At 47.9% G+C, this 15,312-nt stretch overlaps 1 protein-coding gene and 1 non-coding gene across 2 annotated transcripts; one reads left to right on the top strand and one right to left on the bottom strand.

Annotated features, from left to right (window-relative positions):
- The first annotated feature begins 350 nt into the window (after window positions 1–350).
- On the top strand, window positions 351–11,645 carry LOC103165089 (protein LEG1 homolog). Its single transcript, NM_001323776.1, is given in 6 exon segments — window positions 351–780; window positions 3,551–3,637; window positions 5,688–5,872; window positions 8,184–8,299; window positions 8,783–9,021; window positions 11,368–11,645. Coding segments are annotated over 6 exon segments (1,080 nt in total). The 5' UTR covers window positions 351–476; the 3' UTR covers window positions 11,517–11,645.
- Window positions 11,646–12,947: 1,302 nt separating this feature from the next.
- LOC114808343 lies at window positions 12,948–13,085 on the bottom strand. Its single transcript, XR_003756189.1, has one exon. It is a non-coding gene; the product is annotated as a small nucleolar RNA SNORA7 (small nucleolar RNA).
- Window positions 13,086–15,312: the final 2,227 nt, after the last annotated feature.

A 15,312-nucleotide genomic window follows, 5' to 3' on the forward strand; every position in this document is an offset into this window, starting at 1 on the left:
ATTGAGCGCTTACTGTGTGCAGAGCACTGTACTAAATGCTTGGGAGAGTACAAAACAACAATAAACAGGCATATTCCCTGCCCACCGTGAGCTTACAATAAATGCCATTGATGGGTTGATTGATTGATTGATTTTGTTCCCCCTCCGCCCCCGGCATAGATGGTTGGGAGAAAGACGACGTGCCCACACTCCAGGTACTCAACATCCCCTACCCTCTGGAGGGCAGGGGGTGCCAACCCCTAGGGAGAGGAACTCAGCATGACCAACCCAGAATGAGGGCACCGCTGTGACAGGTGCCAACGCACTGCCCGCCTCAGGGAAGTGCCACGTCAACCTCGGGGTGTCCTGCTGAGGAAGGAGCGTCTTTCACTTGCTGGCAGGGAGCCACCCCCACCCCGGGCCCTATAAATACGTCCGTCCTCCTCCGCTCACCCCCCAGCTCAAGCCCCCGGGGCCAGCCAGACTTGCTCTTCACCATGGCGCTCTCCCTCTGTGTGCTGTTCACTCTCGCTTCTGTCGTTTCAGGTCACGTGGCCCACCCGTCCCTGGGCCGGGGCGATGGTTTTCCCTTCCTGTGGGACAACGCGGCCTCCACCCTGGACCAACTCAATGGCACAGACACCACGATCATCCTGAACGGGTTCAACTATCTCGACAGGCTGTCCATGTTCAAGACGGTGTTAGAAGGAACCAGAAAATATTTTGACAGCTTTGCCCCCAACAATACTGCCAACATCTACTGGGGATTTACCATATACTTGAATTGGATACTCGCCACAGGTACGGAGGACATCAGTAGCAAAACTTATTGTGGAGGGAGAGCGGGTGGGAAATGTGGATGAAGACTTAGAATGCGTTTTGGGGGCATATCAATCGATGGTATTTATTGAGCGCTTACTGGGTGCAGAACACTGTACAAAGCATTTGGGAGAGTATGATTTTGTTGATGATGATGATGATGGTATTTGTTAAGCGCTTACTATGTGCCAAGCACTGTTGTAATCGCTGGGTTAGATATAAGGTTATCAGGTTGTCCCACATGGGGCGCACAGTCTTCATCCCCATTTTCCAGATGAGGGAACTGAGGCACAGAGAAGTTACGTGACTTGCCCAAGGTCACACAGCTGATAAGTGGTGAAGCCGGGATTAGAACCTATGACTGAATTGTACTGTCCAAGTGCTTAGTACAGTGCTCTGCACACAGTAAGCGCTCAATCAATATGATTGAATGAATGAATGAATATAATAAAACACAGTTAGTAGACGCATTCCCTGCCCACGAACAAGCTTATAGTCAAGAGTCTACAGATCTTACATTCTATATATCTTTATTCTCTATACTCTACTATTTCCCCCTATCCCTAATCTGTTATGCCTCCTCATATAGACTGTAAGCTTCTTGTGGCCAGGGATTGAATCTTCTGCAGACTGTGAGCCCCGGGTGAGACAGGGACTGTGTCCAACCTGATTAACTTGTATCTACCCCAGCACTTAGAACAGTGCTTGACACACTGTAAGCACTTAATAAATGCCATTATTATTATTATTATTGTTTCCCAAGCACTCAGTACAGTGCTCTGCACACAGTAAATGCTCAATGAATACCACTGATTCATTCGTATTGCTTCCCCCGACCTCTAATGTCTTCTAGTGTCAGTCTCCCCCGCTAGATTGTGGGGTCCTTGAGGGCAAGGATCATGTCTTCTCCCTCTACTGTACTCTTCCAAGCGCTTAGTACAGTGATCTCTGCAGAGTAAGCACTCAATAAATGCTACTGATTGATGGGTTGATGAATGCATTTCCACCTCTGGACACATCACTTCCCAAATAGATCCTCATCAAAGTGGACTGGCCTTCCTCGTCCTCTCCACGTCCCATAGCCCACTGCACCCCACCACCCAGTTCTCTGCTCGGGTCCATCTAATTCTCCATCTCGTCTCTCTCTCTGACCAACCTTCACCTTGGGTTCTTTCACTCTCCTCTCTGGCTCTCCGGGTCGCTTAGTACTGTGCCCTGAACACAGTACGCACTCAATAAATACCATTGATTGATCGACTGATGGATGGATTGATTCCTCTAGTCCGTAAACTCCTTGTGGGCAGCAAATATGTCTACCAACTCTATCGTATCGTACTCTCCAAAGCGCTTAGGATAGTGCTCTGCACACAGTAAGCTCTCAATACGTACCATTGATTGATTGGATCTTAGTCCTGTCTCCTTGCCTGGAAAATATTTCCTCTTCTTCGCCAATAGGTATCCACTCCATTTCTTCCCTTTGAAATCTTGGATGAAAATTCTTTCTGCTCCCATGAGCTTTCTCTAAGATTTCTCTCCGTGGCTGACGCCATCAAAGAAAGGACGATTCCCCACCTGGAAATACGTTCTTTGCTGAAAGGAAGGAAAGGAGCAAATGGATGCCTATGGTCACATCATTCCCCAGTGGATCCATTCCTTCCTTTGTTATTATAGTGTACTCTCCCAAGCGCTTAGTACAGTGCTTTGCACACAGTAAGCTCTCGATAATTACGATTGAATGAATACTGCCTTTCCGGGGAGGGGGAGCCGCCTAGTGGGACAAAAAGGAGTTTCGGGAAGATTACTGACAGGCTAAAGCAGAAGTCGAGGGAATTGGGAACGTAGGCATTAAGCCTAGTAGTGGCTTCCGGTTACTGTTTTTTTCATTCACCCAATGAAACTCCATAAATTCTTCATCGCTTCCCCGACGATGGATTGGCTTGCAGCTGAGGCCACGAAGAGCACGGGCTTGGGAGTCAGCGGTCATGGGTTCGAATCCCGGCTCTGCCACTTGTCAGCTGGGTGACTGTGGGCAAGTCACTTCATTTCTCTGTGCCTCAGTTACCTCATCTGTAAAATGGGGTTTAAGACTGTGAGCTTCACGAGGGACAACCTCATTACCCTGTATCTACCCCAGCGCTTACAACAGTGCTCTGCACATAGTAAGCACTTAACAAATACCAACATTATTATTATTATTATTGATTTTGTTCCCCCGAGCTCATTTCTGATGTCTGCATCACACAAACTCCCCTCCCAGCTGATTCTCAACAAAAGAACTCAACCAGAGGAAAGTCTAATCAGTCTCTCCCTCTGCAGGGGGGTGGCATGGGCAAACATATCTCACAGGGTATGATCTGGCCACACTGCTGACTCAGCCAGTGGGCTTATAGGCCGTGACTTCTCCACATTATGATCTCCAGACTCTAACCTATTGATGCTATTGATGCCTGCCTACTTGTTTTGTTTTGTTTTGTTGTCTGTCTCCTCCCTTCTAGACTGTGAATCTGTTGTTGGGTAGGGATTTTCTCTATTTGTTGCCGAAGTATACTTTCCAAGCACTTAGTACAGTGCTCTGCACACAGTAAGCGCTCAATAAATATGAATGAATGAATGAATGAATGAATGAATGAATGAAACTGACTTGGCCTTCGTCTAGCCTGACCCTCCTTGGGCAACTTGGTGGGTGGATTCGGTTGTAATTGCGCCGGGAAACGCCAATGGGAAAAGTGATGGTTTCGGGTTCCTTTTTCAGGGAGATCAGCGGACCCCACTGGTCACACAACCTGTGGCCTTGCCCATGGAGACCCCATGTGCCTCGCTGAAGAGTCCTGGTGGAACTGTGAGTAGCGAGAGTTTCTTTCCTTCCTATGCAACAAGGTGTTGTCTCAGCACGGGGAAGGGGCGGGGGAGCCGGTCTGACGTCTTGTAGGGCAAGGGTAGAAATTTAGAAACCATGGCGCCCAGCCTGTAAATCTCTACATGGCAATGCCATAACTGGAGGAGTGGAATTGGGGGGCGGTGGGGGGCTGGGCAGGGGGGATTCCCACATTTCTAGCTGTGGCCAGCCCAGCTCAGCCTCCCCTTTAGGATGGGAGCCTGGGCTTCCTGCCCTGCTCAGAACAATGGCTCCAGGTGTTTTGTTTTGGGTTTTTTTGGGGGGTGGGGGGTTAGTGGGTGTGGATCAATCAATCAACCATATTTATTGAGCGCTTATTGGGTGCAGAGCACTGTACTGAACACTTGGCAGCATAGCTTAGTGGAAAGAACACAGGCTTGGGAGTCAGAGGTCATGGGTTCTAATCCCGGCTCCGCCGCTTGTCAGCTGTGTGACCTTGGTCAAGTCACTTAACTTCTCTGTGCCTCAGTTCCATCATCTGTAAAATGGGGATGAAGACTGTGAGCCCTAAATGGCACAACCTGATTACCTTGTATCTACCCCAGCACTTAGAACAGTGCTTGGCACATAGTAAGCACTTAACAAATACCAACATTATTATTACATGGGAGAGTACAGTACAAAAGAGTTGATAGGTAAGTTCCCTGCCCACAACGAGCTCGCAGTCTAGAGGGGAAGACAGACATTCATATAAATAAAGAAATTATGGATGTATACGTGTAAGTGCTGTGGGGCTGAGGGAGGGGTGAAAAAAGGGAGCAAATCAAAGTTGCAAGGGTGATGCAGAAGGGAGTGGAAGAAATGGAAAGGGGGGCTTAGTCAGGGAAGGCCTCTCAGAGTAGATGTGCCTTCAATAAGGCTTTGAAGGTGGGGAGTGTAACCATCTGTCAGATAACTAGTATGATATAGAGACCATATCATAAGAACAGGTCTTATCTGAATATCCAGTTCCTACCCCAGTGCTTAGCACAATGTTTTGGTACTTAGTAAGTAGGTAGTAATAATAATAATAATGGTATTCATTAAGCGCTTACTATGTGTCAAGCACTATACTAAGCCTCAGGGGAGATACAAGATAATTAGGTTGGACACAGTCCCTGTCCACATGGGGCTTACAGTCTAAGTAGGAGGAAGTAGGATTGAATCCCCATTTTGCAGATGAAGAAACTGAGGCCCAGAGAAGTGAAATGACTTGCCTAAGGTGACACAACAAGCAAGACAAGGTGCAGAGCCGGGATTAGACCCCAGGTCCTCTGACTACCAGGCCCGTGTTCTTTCCACTAGGCCAAGTTACTTCCCTAAGCACCTGATAAATATTATTGTTGTTATTATTATTATTCTTACGCAAAATAGTGGGTCCCATCCCACCAGCCCACATCCCTTGTAATGGCTCTTCTGGACCACCAAACATTTAGTCCCTGCCCTGGCTTCAGGCCTATCCCCACACTCTACTCAAAGACCCCAATTCCCTCCTTTCCTTCCTCCTCCCTCCAAACCCATTCAACCTGGAGGCCAGGAAGGCAGAGAAAAGGACAAGAGATGAGAAGAGCATTATCATGAACCTCTGGGGCTCAGAGATGCTCACGTACCCCCAACGTCCGAATAGAAAAAATTCCAGCCTCCCTGAACTTCCTCCTCCTGGAATCTCTCCTCTCCATCCCCTCGAGCTCATCTGCTTTCTGCCGGGGTGCAACATGTGACCTTTCAAAAGGGGGAAAGGGGAAGTTTGGGTCAGTGTGACTGAGATGTAAGAAGTCCTTAGGCTGGCAAAAATGTTTGCATCTGCGAGACTGAGTAACGGATCAGATTGGCCCCACTGGAGCCATACCTTCTTCCCTCCGACCCCTCCCAACGCCTACCCCCAAGAGAGGAGGAGGCTGTCAGGAAAAGATACAAACCCCAGGCAAGATAGGATAGAGTCTGTTGTCGCCAAAGGTCCCCAGAGGGGCCAGGCCTGACACTGGGATTGTGACTCCGTTGCGTTACATTTCAGGCATCAAATACAACCCAGCTGCTATTGCCTTCTTCGCGGCAAAGAAAGCCGGCATATTTGGTGATGTGACCAAGACCATCGTATTGGCGAAGCCCAAAGAAGCAAACTCACCTTACTGCAGTAGTGAAGAAGAGTGCCAAGCTGCCTACCCCGACGTGATGGCTACGTACTTGGACTATTTCGAAGTAAGCCTGAAGGAGTTTTGTGGGGAGGGGGAAAGGAGGGATTCAGCATCAGTGAGTCAAGTGCGTTTGGGAAACGCGCATGCCATCTAAACGCTCAATGTGCCTGCTCCCTGCAAAGCGAGAAGCAGCATGGCCTAGTGGATAGAACCCAGGCCTGGTAGTCAGAAGAACCTCGATTTTAATCCCTGCTCCGCCACTCATCTGCTCTGTGACCTTGAGCAAGTCACTTCACTTCTCTGCGAGTCCATTACCTCATCTGTAAAACGGGGATTAAGACTGTGAGCCCTGTGGAACATGGATTGGGTCCGACCTAATTGCTTTGTATCTACTCCAACGCTTAGAATAGCTCCTGTCGCGTAGTAAGCCCTTAACGAAGACCATTGTGGGGGGGAAATAAGCGATATTTCAGCAGGCGACCGGTAGGGGAAGCTAAGCTGGAGAGGGGGTACTGGTGAGTTCGTAGCTGTGACCTGTTACAGCTGAATATAGCAATCCAGAACTTCTTGGAGCAATTCTGGGATCCATTCTCCCGGAGAAAACGCCCACTTCAGTGGATATAGGTCAGCTGGGCTTTATGCCCCAAATCAGATTGATTTCTGGGGATAATCCCACTACCAGTAAAAAGAACATGAACCTGGGAGTCAGGAGACCCTATTTCAAGTTCCCCCCTAACTGCCCTGCTGTGTGACCTAGAACAAGTCACTTAACTTTTTTTTAAGTTTTTGTTTGGGTTTTTTGTTTGTTCATTTTATGGTAATTTGTTAAGCGCTTACTATGTGCCAGGCACTGTACTAACAGCCGGGGTAAATACAAGTTAATCAGGTTGGACATAGGGCTCACAGCCTTAATCCCCATTTTACAGAGGGGGTAACTGAGGCACAGAGAAGTTAAGTGACTTGTCCAAGGTCACACAGCAGGCAAACGGCAGATCTGGGATTAGAACCCAGGTCCTTCTGAAACCCAGTTTGTGCTCTATCCACTAGGCTACAGCTGCTTCTCTTGCCTCCAGCCTCTTGCTCCCCGGGGTGTTGGTCGGAGTCCATGCAGGGGAAGGGATGGGAGGAGACAGGGCTGTGGGTGGGCATGTAAAACCAGGAAGGCAGACTGTCAGTCAGGTGGGTGTGTGGGGTGGCCCTGAGCACAGAGTTGGTGACTTGTTTTTACCCAAGGCGGTCCCTGCTGACAGTAGTTCCACCCTAAGATGGAATTGTCCTGTGAGGATTTGGGTAAAATATGAATTTTTCTAATGGAAAAAGCCTTTCGATCGATAGTCCTGTCCTGTGCTGATGGAGCCGATCGGTCGATCCATCAATGGTATTTATTGAGTGCTTACTGTGTGCAGAGCACTGTTCTAAGCACTTGGGAGAGTACACTCCAAAGGAATTATCAAAAATGTTCCCTGTCCATAATGAGCTTTCAGCCTGGAGCCTGTCTTGGCAAAAATTCCCCTCCTTTTATTCAAACTAGAAGAGCGATGCAAAGGCCCCGGCTGATCAGATGTGGGTAGTAATCTAATCTCCTCCGTCTTCCAGAATCCCAAGTATAGCCCTTTGGGAACAATGCATTTCACATCCAGCTCTTCCCGATTCCAGCTCCTGAGAAGCCCCGGTGGCATCCGGGGAGGGACCGGCAGGAACCGAGCCCGGGCGGCAGCCTCTCGGACCACTTGATTCGGTCCCTCAAAACCGCTGACTCGGCCCACGGTTTACTCGTGGCCCTCGAACATTACGAGGAAGATCGCTTCTGGCCTTGGAAAGAGGCATTTGGAAATGTTGGGGTTATGGGCTTCTGAAACGAACTAGACTCTGATGTGGACTAGACTGTAAGCTCTGTGGACCTATCACACCCCAGTCTGGCCATCCGACAATGAGCCCAGAGGATTCTGGGAACTCTCAGACCGGCCAGTGTCGCCATCCCCACCATCAAGCAGGGTGAAAGAGGACCCAACCTGGAACCCCCACCAGGCTTCAGAGCTCCCCTGATCCTCTGAGATGGGAAGGGAACCTTCATAGCTTTCTAACAGAGCCGCTTGTCTGCTGTGTGACCTTGGGCAAATCACTTCACTTATCTGTGCCTCAGTTTTCTCATCTGTAAAATGGGGATTAAAGACGGTGAGCCCCACTTAGGACAAGGACTGGGCCTAACCTGATTAGCTTGTGTATCCCCCCAGAGCTTAGTACAGTTCCTGGCACAAAGTAAGCGCGTGGCATAAATCACAGTTATCATTGTTATCATCATCATTATTACTATTATTATTACTTTCATCCTGGCCTGGGCGCCGGTGTTTAAAAACCTTCTTTTTCTCCGTTAGTATTTAATGTCCCTCGAGAAGACCGGTGAGTCGATAGACATGGACAAAGCCCAGCAGCTGCTATGGAAAGCCCACGTAACCAGCATGGAGAACTCAATTGCAGTCTGCAAACCAAGGTAACCCTGGATTAGCAGCCTGGCCTTGAGGAGAGATCCCAGGACTGGGAGCCAGAGGATCCGAGTTCTGATCCCAGCTCTGCCGCTTGTCTGCTGTGTGACCTTGGGCTAGTAACTTCACTTCTCTGGGCCCCAGTTACCTCATCTGCAAAAATGGGAATTAGGACTGAGAGCTCTATGTGAAATAAGAACTGTGTCCAACCCGATTATCTCACTAGGTGTAGAGCACTGTGCTAAGCACTTGGGGGAGTATAAGACTAACGTCTGTCTCCCCCTTTAGACTGTCAGCTCCTTGTGGGCAGGGAATGTGTCTACCGACTCTGTTGTATTGTACTCTCCCAAGAGCCTCGTATAATGCTCTGCACGCAGTAAGTGCTCAATAAATACTGATGGATTGCTTGATTGATTGATCATCACGTGAGCAGCCAGCCCCATTCCACTCAAAGAACTGAAGAATATTCTTTTTTTTTCCTCATTTTCTAGACTAAAGAATTACAACATCATTGAGCGTCAGTTGGACCGGGACTACCTTATCAGTTTGCTCTACTTTGCCGCCACCAATTTCCCGACAAATTTTATCGAGTCAATTAAATTCGTCGCGGACATGCCCCATCGCCAGCTCCGGTTTGGGGATATCGCCCCGTTCATTCCCGACATGGACATGAAGAAGAATAACCTCTTGGTGGTACTTCATGGATTTTACACTGTTCATTCCCTTTCAGGTAGGAGTCTCGATCTTACATTTGTTTCTGTAGAGTGGATGGACTAGATTCTCAAGGGAAGCAGCATGGAAAGAGCCCAGGCCTGGGAGTCACAGGACCTACGTTCTAATCCTGGCTTCGCCACTTGTCTGCTGGGTGACCTTGGGCATGTCACTTCATTTCTCCGTGCCTCGATCAATCAGTGGTATTTATTGAGAGTTCATTGTGTGCAGAGCACTGTACTAAGAGCTTGGTACTTAGTACTGAATTATGCACTGGGTTACTAAGCTGTAACTAAGCCTCAGTTACCTCACCTGTAAAATGGGGATTAGGCCGTGAGCCCCCCTAAAGGCCAGGGGCTGTGTCCAACCTGATTGTCTTGTACCTACTGAGGAGCCGATGGACAGGGTTGATTGTGAGAAGCACCATGTTCTAATGGATAAGGGCTTGGGAGTCTGCCATTTGTCTGCTGGGTGACCTTGGGCAAGTCACTTCACTTCTCTGGGCCTCAGTTACCTCATCTGTAAAATGGGGATTAAGACTGTGAGCCCCATGGGGGACATGGACTGTGTCCAACCTGATTACCTTACATCTACCACAGCACTTAGAACAGTGACTGGCACATAGTAAGTGCTTAACAAATACGATAAATACATAAAAAATGACCCAGCATTTAGGGCAGTGCCTGGCACAGAGTGTTTAAGAAATGCGATAATTATCATTATTATCCCATCTCTGGGCTTGAACATACAATGTTTTTTTGTAGCTTCAGGAAAACCAAGTGGCTGCTGCTGTAGTAGTCACTGTGGCCACGGTCGTGGACTCTGAGCCACAAGGAGCTGGAAATTCTGCTCCTCTAGCCTCAGCACCCTGCTGAGCTTCATTTTGATCTTTATGTTGCCTTAGAGTTTTGTTTCATCTCTCCTTATGTGTCTGTCGCTAGGCCCCTCTCCCCCTTTTTATTTATAGACTGTGAGCCCCCTCAGTGAATAGGGACCATGTCTAATTCAATCAAGCAAAGATATTTTTTGAGCACTTACTGTGTGCAGAGAACAATCACTACACTTCTCTGTGCCTCAGTTCCCTCATCTGTGAAATGGGGATTAAGCCTGTGAGATCAATGCAGAACATGGACTGTGTCCAGACTGGTTAGCTTTTCTCTAGCCCAGAGCTTAGTACAGTGGCTGGCACATAGTAAGCACTTAACAAACACCATAAAAAATGTACATAAATACTGTGGGGTTGAGGTGAGCATCAGAGTGCTTAAGGGGTCCACAGCCAAGTATACAATCGATGCAGAGGGGATGGTGGATAGAGGAAATGAAGACTTAGTCTGGGAAGACTTGTATTTTTTTTTTCATGGTATGATCTGGGTACTATGTGCCAGGCACTGTACTAAGTTGGACCCAATCCCTGTCCCACATGGGGCTCACGGTCTTAAACCCCATTGTACAGATGAGGTAACTTAGACCCAGAGAAGTGAAGTGACTCGCCCGAGGTCACACAGCAGATGAGTGGCCGAGTTGAGATTAGACCCCAGGTCCTTCTGACTTCCAGGCCCAGGCTCTTTCTGCTAGGCCACGCTGCTTCTCACAAGACCACGGTGGGGTCATTGCAAGACCCCAGCATTCGTCCTGTAGCAACAGTTTAGTAGAGCATGGCTTAGTGGAAAGAGCACGGGCTTGGGAGTCGAAAGGTCGTGGCTTCTAATCCCGGCTCCACCACTTATCGGCTATGTGACTTTGGGTAAGTCACTGCACTTCTCTGTGCCTCAGTTACCTCGTCCGTAAAATGGGGATTAAGACTGTGAGCCCCCATGTGGGACAACCTGATTACCTTGTATCTCCCCCATCGCTTAGAACAGTGGTTGGCACATAGTAAGCGCTTAACAAATACCAACATTATTATTATTATTATTACAATGAAGAGGATTATTATAAAATGATGGGGAGTGTGCGTTCTGGAAAAGTCAAAGCCCTGAAGAAATATAAGGTATTAATGACTGAAACCTTCTCTGTGGCTGTCAATCAACCCTTGGCATTTATTGAGCATTTACAGTGTGCAGAGCACTGTACCAAGCACTCAGGAGAGTACAACACAAGAGAATAGGACCTGTTCATGATACCATTCCTTTCATAGGCATTTTTAACCCAGGGCATTTAATAATTAATAATTATGGTATTTGTTAAGCGCTTACTATGTGTCAAGCACTGTACTATGTGCTGGGGTAGATACAAATTAATCAGGTCGGGCACAGCCCGTGTCCCACATGGGGCTCACAGTCTACGGGGGAGGGAGAATAGGTATTGAATTTTACAGATGAGGAAACTAAGGCCCAGAGAAATGAAGTTTCTGTTCCTTTCCCAGGTGGCTCCTCACTGACCCATTGGAGGAACCTCATGGAGAGCCCAGTTTCGAGAGAGATGGCCCGAGACATGGTGAATCTCATTCTGGCCGGCACGCCTGTAGAAGTTCAAGTCGAGTTGGCTAAACTGGGGATCCCCACTCCCGTCTGAAACTTAACATCGTCCAGCTCAGTCTCCACTTAGCCCTATCTGTGCCTTTCTTCAGCTGAATTATTAAGATGATGACCATCACAGGATTTGTAGATCTGATTCTCGACTAATTAAAAGCGCTGCGCGTCAATCTGTTGCTGCGTTAATTCATTTTTTTCATGGTATTTACTAAGAGTTTACTAAGGGCCAAGCACTGCACTAAACCCTGGGGTAGTTACCCTGGCGCTCACCCTCTTAATCCCCATTTCGCAGATGAGGGAACTGAGGTCCAGAGAAGAGTGGTGACTTGCCCAAGGTCACGCAGCAGACAAGTGGCGGAGCCGGGATTAGAACCCGAGCCCTCTGACTCTCGGGCCCGTATTTTATCCACTGGGTCACGCTGATTCCACAATTGATGAACAGCTGAAATAAAAGAATATCTGGGAAAGAGTGGGCCTGAGATCCATTTCTTGTCCCCCGGTCGTTATCTTAAGATTGGCTTTCCATTCCCCGCACTATGTCACGCCTGTCTTCCACTGACTGCTGCTTAGTTCACCCTTTTCAATGTCAGCATTGCCAATGTTGACTGAGAGCCTGCCATGTGCAGAGCACTGTGCTAGGGGCTTGGGGGACATGCAGAAGGCATACGAGATGTGTTTCTGCCCTTGAGAAGATTCCAATCTAAGCAGGAAGACAGTGGACACCAGAGTCAAGAGTCACTAGAACCCAGATGAAGGGACGAAAGACAAATAAACAGCCTCAGCTTCCTCATTTGTAAAATGGGAATAAAATACCTGTTCTCCCTCCCTCGCCAATCAACTAATCAATCGATGGCATTTATTGACCACTTACTGTGTGCAGCCCAGATTATCTTGTATCCATTAGGCCTTAAACTAGCATCCAAACTCTCCTCACCTTAACATGGCCATCTTGGGTGGGACCTGTGAGGAGAATGAGAAAGAGTAGGAGTCCCAAACTGCTGCTGAACAGCGACCTGAAATTGTGAAGTTGAAAGCTTCGTAAGGAGAGACAAGGAGGCAAAAGAGAAAGCAGGCACCGTGAACATTAAGGATGACTACACAACAAATGACAATCTTTTTTGTGCACAATAGGCTGGGACTATGGGTCCCACATAGGCCTTTTCACTCATGCGCTTATTAGTGACCTTCACCATCGGTAATGTTTTCTTCAATATGAAGTACCACCCTCTCCATATATAGATTGTCTTGTGCGTCTTATGCTGTCGAGTCATTTCCGACCCACAGTGACGCCACGGACACATCTCTCCCAGAAAGCCTCACCTCCATTTGCAATCTTTCTGGTTGTGTATCTATAGAGTTTTCTTGGTAAAATATGGAAGTGATTTACCACCGCCTCCTTCCGCGCAGTAAACTTGAGTCTCATCCCTCGACTCTCTTCCGGGCCGCTGCTGCCCAGCAAGGGTGAGTTTTGACTTGTGGCAGATTGCCTTCCACTCACTAGCCACTGCCCAAGCTAGGAATGGAACGGGTCTTGCTCTGCTTGACTCTCCCTCCCGTAGTCGAGACTGGTAGAGGACTGGAAACTCTCCAGGTGAGAGCCTGAGAGGGGATATATATTGATTGATCTCTCATATATTATCTGTATTATCTATTATCTCTTACCTATATTATCTAGATTTTCTGCATATTATCTATAATATATGTCATCTACCCCAGCATGTAACTATGCTTGGCAAATAGCAAATGCCTAATAGATATCATCATTACTACATTATTATTATTATTATTGTTGTTGTTATTCTGAGGGTAGAGGTGACTGATGGAGTATCTACTAACTGGAAAGGAAGGAGAGATCAATCTAGGAATGTCTCCTAGAGGAGATTCCTTTGAAAGCAGGCAAAGGTGAGAGGGAAAGGTGTTTGCCAGAGGGGAAGAGGTGGGAGAGTCAAGAGCGAGCAGCGGTTTGGAGGTTTGCTTGGAAGGAAGGAATGCAGGCCAGGAAAGCGGCAGAAGAATGACCTGGTAGGTTGGAGTAATTGTATTTATTTATTAAGTGCTTAATGAGTGCAGAGCACTGTACTAAACACTGGGAGAAATTACACAAGTGGGAATTAGACCCGGTTCCTACCCCTCGGGGGCTCACCCTGATAGTAGTCCTCTAGACTGGAAGCTTGTTAAGGGCAGGGAACACCTCTACCAACTCTGCTGCATTGTACTCTCCCAAGCACAAAGTACAGTGCTCTGCACACAGTAAGCACTCAATGAATACCATTGACTAATTGATTGGTTGATAGGTCACGGGGAGAGTTGGCTGAGAGCCTTAGTGTAGCTGATGCAAGGTTTTTGCAGAGAACGTGTCTACAAACTTTATTGTATTGTTCTCTCCCAAGTGCTTAGTACAGTGCTCTGCACCCAGTGAGCGCTCAGTAAATACCATTGATGGATTGGTTGACTGATAGGAGAGGGGATGGGGAGCCGTTGGAGACTACAGGTGGAGAGTGACGGATTTCAATGGTAAAATATACCATCGCCTCTAACATATACCAAAGAGGGAAGAGGCTGGGGGCAGGGAGACCAGTACCACACTGACAAGGATCCCATTCGGGGTCAGACCAGGAAGAGCTGAGAGCGTGTAAGTGTGGAGAGGGAGAGAACAGAGTGGGAAATATTATAGAGGAAAAACTGGTCAAACTTAGAGGCAGCCTGAAGGTGGGAGGTCACAGGTAGAGAGGGAGGCCAAGGTGAGAGCAAGGCTATGCAATTCTGGATCGGAGAAGATAGTGGTGTCACTAGGAGGAGGAGGGAAGGTCTACTGATTTACAGTGCTGGCAGGGGATGGGTTCTGGGGGGCAGAGGAAATGGGAGATTGTGAGGCAGTGGAGAGGACAGGACCGCTGAGAAGGACTGGGGAGCGGTACATGTTGAAGTGTGGACTTTAGACTGTAGATCGTGAGCTCCTCCGTAGACTGTAAGCTCCTCATGGGCGGGGATTGCGTCTCCCAACTCTGTTGCTTCGTCCTCCCCCAAACGCTCAGTAAATACAATTGATTGATTGAATCAGAGGACCTGGATTCTGAGAAAGCGTGGTCAGAGATGAAGGAAGAGAACAAGAGAACATTGTCTTGGCCTAAAAGTTGTTTCTAGGAAGAAGGAGAAGTTGATGGTGCTAATAATTGCGATATTTGTTAAGTGCTTCTGACGTGCCAAGGACTGGAGTGGAGGCAAGCTAATCAGGATGGACACAGTCCCTGTCCCACGTGGAACTCACAGTCTAAGTAGGAGGGAGAAAAGGAATTGAATCCTCATTTTATTTGAGGTAACTGAGGCCCAGAGAAGTGAAGTGACTTGCCTGAGGTCACATAGGCAGATAGCAGTCAAAAGAGAAATACGTTAATGGATCAGTTGTATTCATTGAGTGCTTATTTTATTAATAATAATAATGATAATGTCGCTATTTGTTAAGTGCTTACTATGTACAGAGCACTGTTCTAAGCGCTGGGGTAGATACAGGGTAATCAGGGTGTCCAATGTGAGGCTCACAGTCTTCATCCCCATTTTACAGATGAGGTAACTGAGGCACAGAAAAGTTAAGTGACTTGCCCACAGTCACCCAGCTGACAGGTGGCAGAGCCGGGATTCAAACCCATGACCTCTGGCTCCCAAGCCTGGGCTCTTTCCACCGAGCCAAGCGTTTGGGAAAGTACAATATAACAGTGTAACAGACACAATCCCTGCCCACAACGAGCTTACAGTCTAGAGGACAAGTTTACAGCCCAGAGGATTCTAATCCTGGCTCTGCCACTTGCCTGCTGTGTGACCTTGGGCAAGTCACTTCA

This window comes from Ornithorhynchus anatinus, chromosome X5 (genome assembly GCF_004115215.2).
Source record: "Ornithorhynchus anatinus isolate Pmale09 chromosome X5, mOrnAna1.pri.v4, whole genome shotgun sequence".
NCBI classification, from domain to species: domain Eukaryota; kingdom Metazoa; phylum Chordata; class Mammalia; order Monotremata; family Ornithorhynchidae; genus Ornithorhynchus; species Ornithorhynchus anatinus.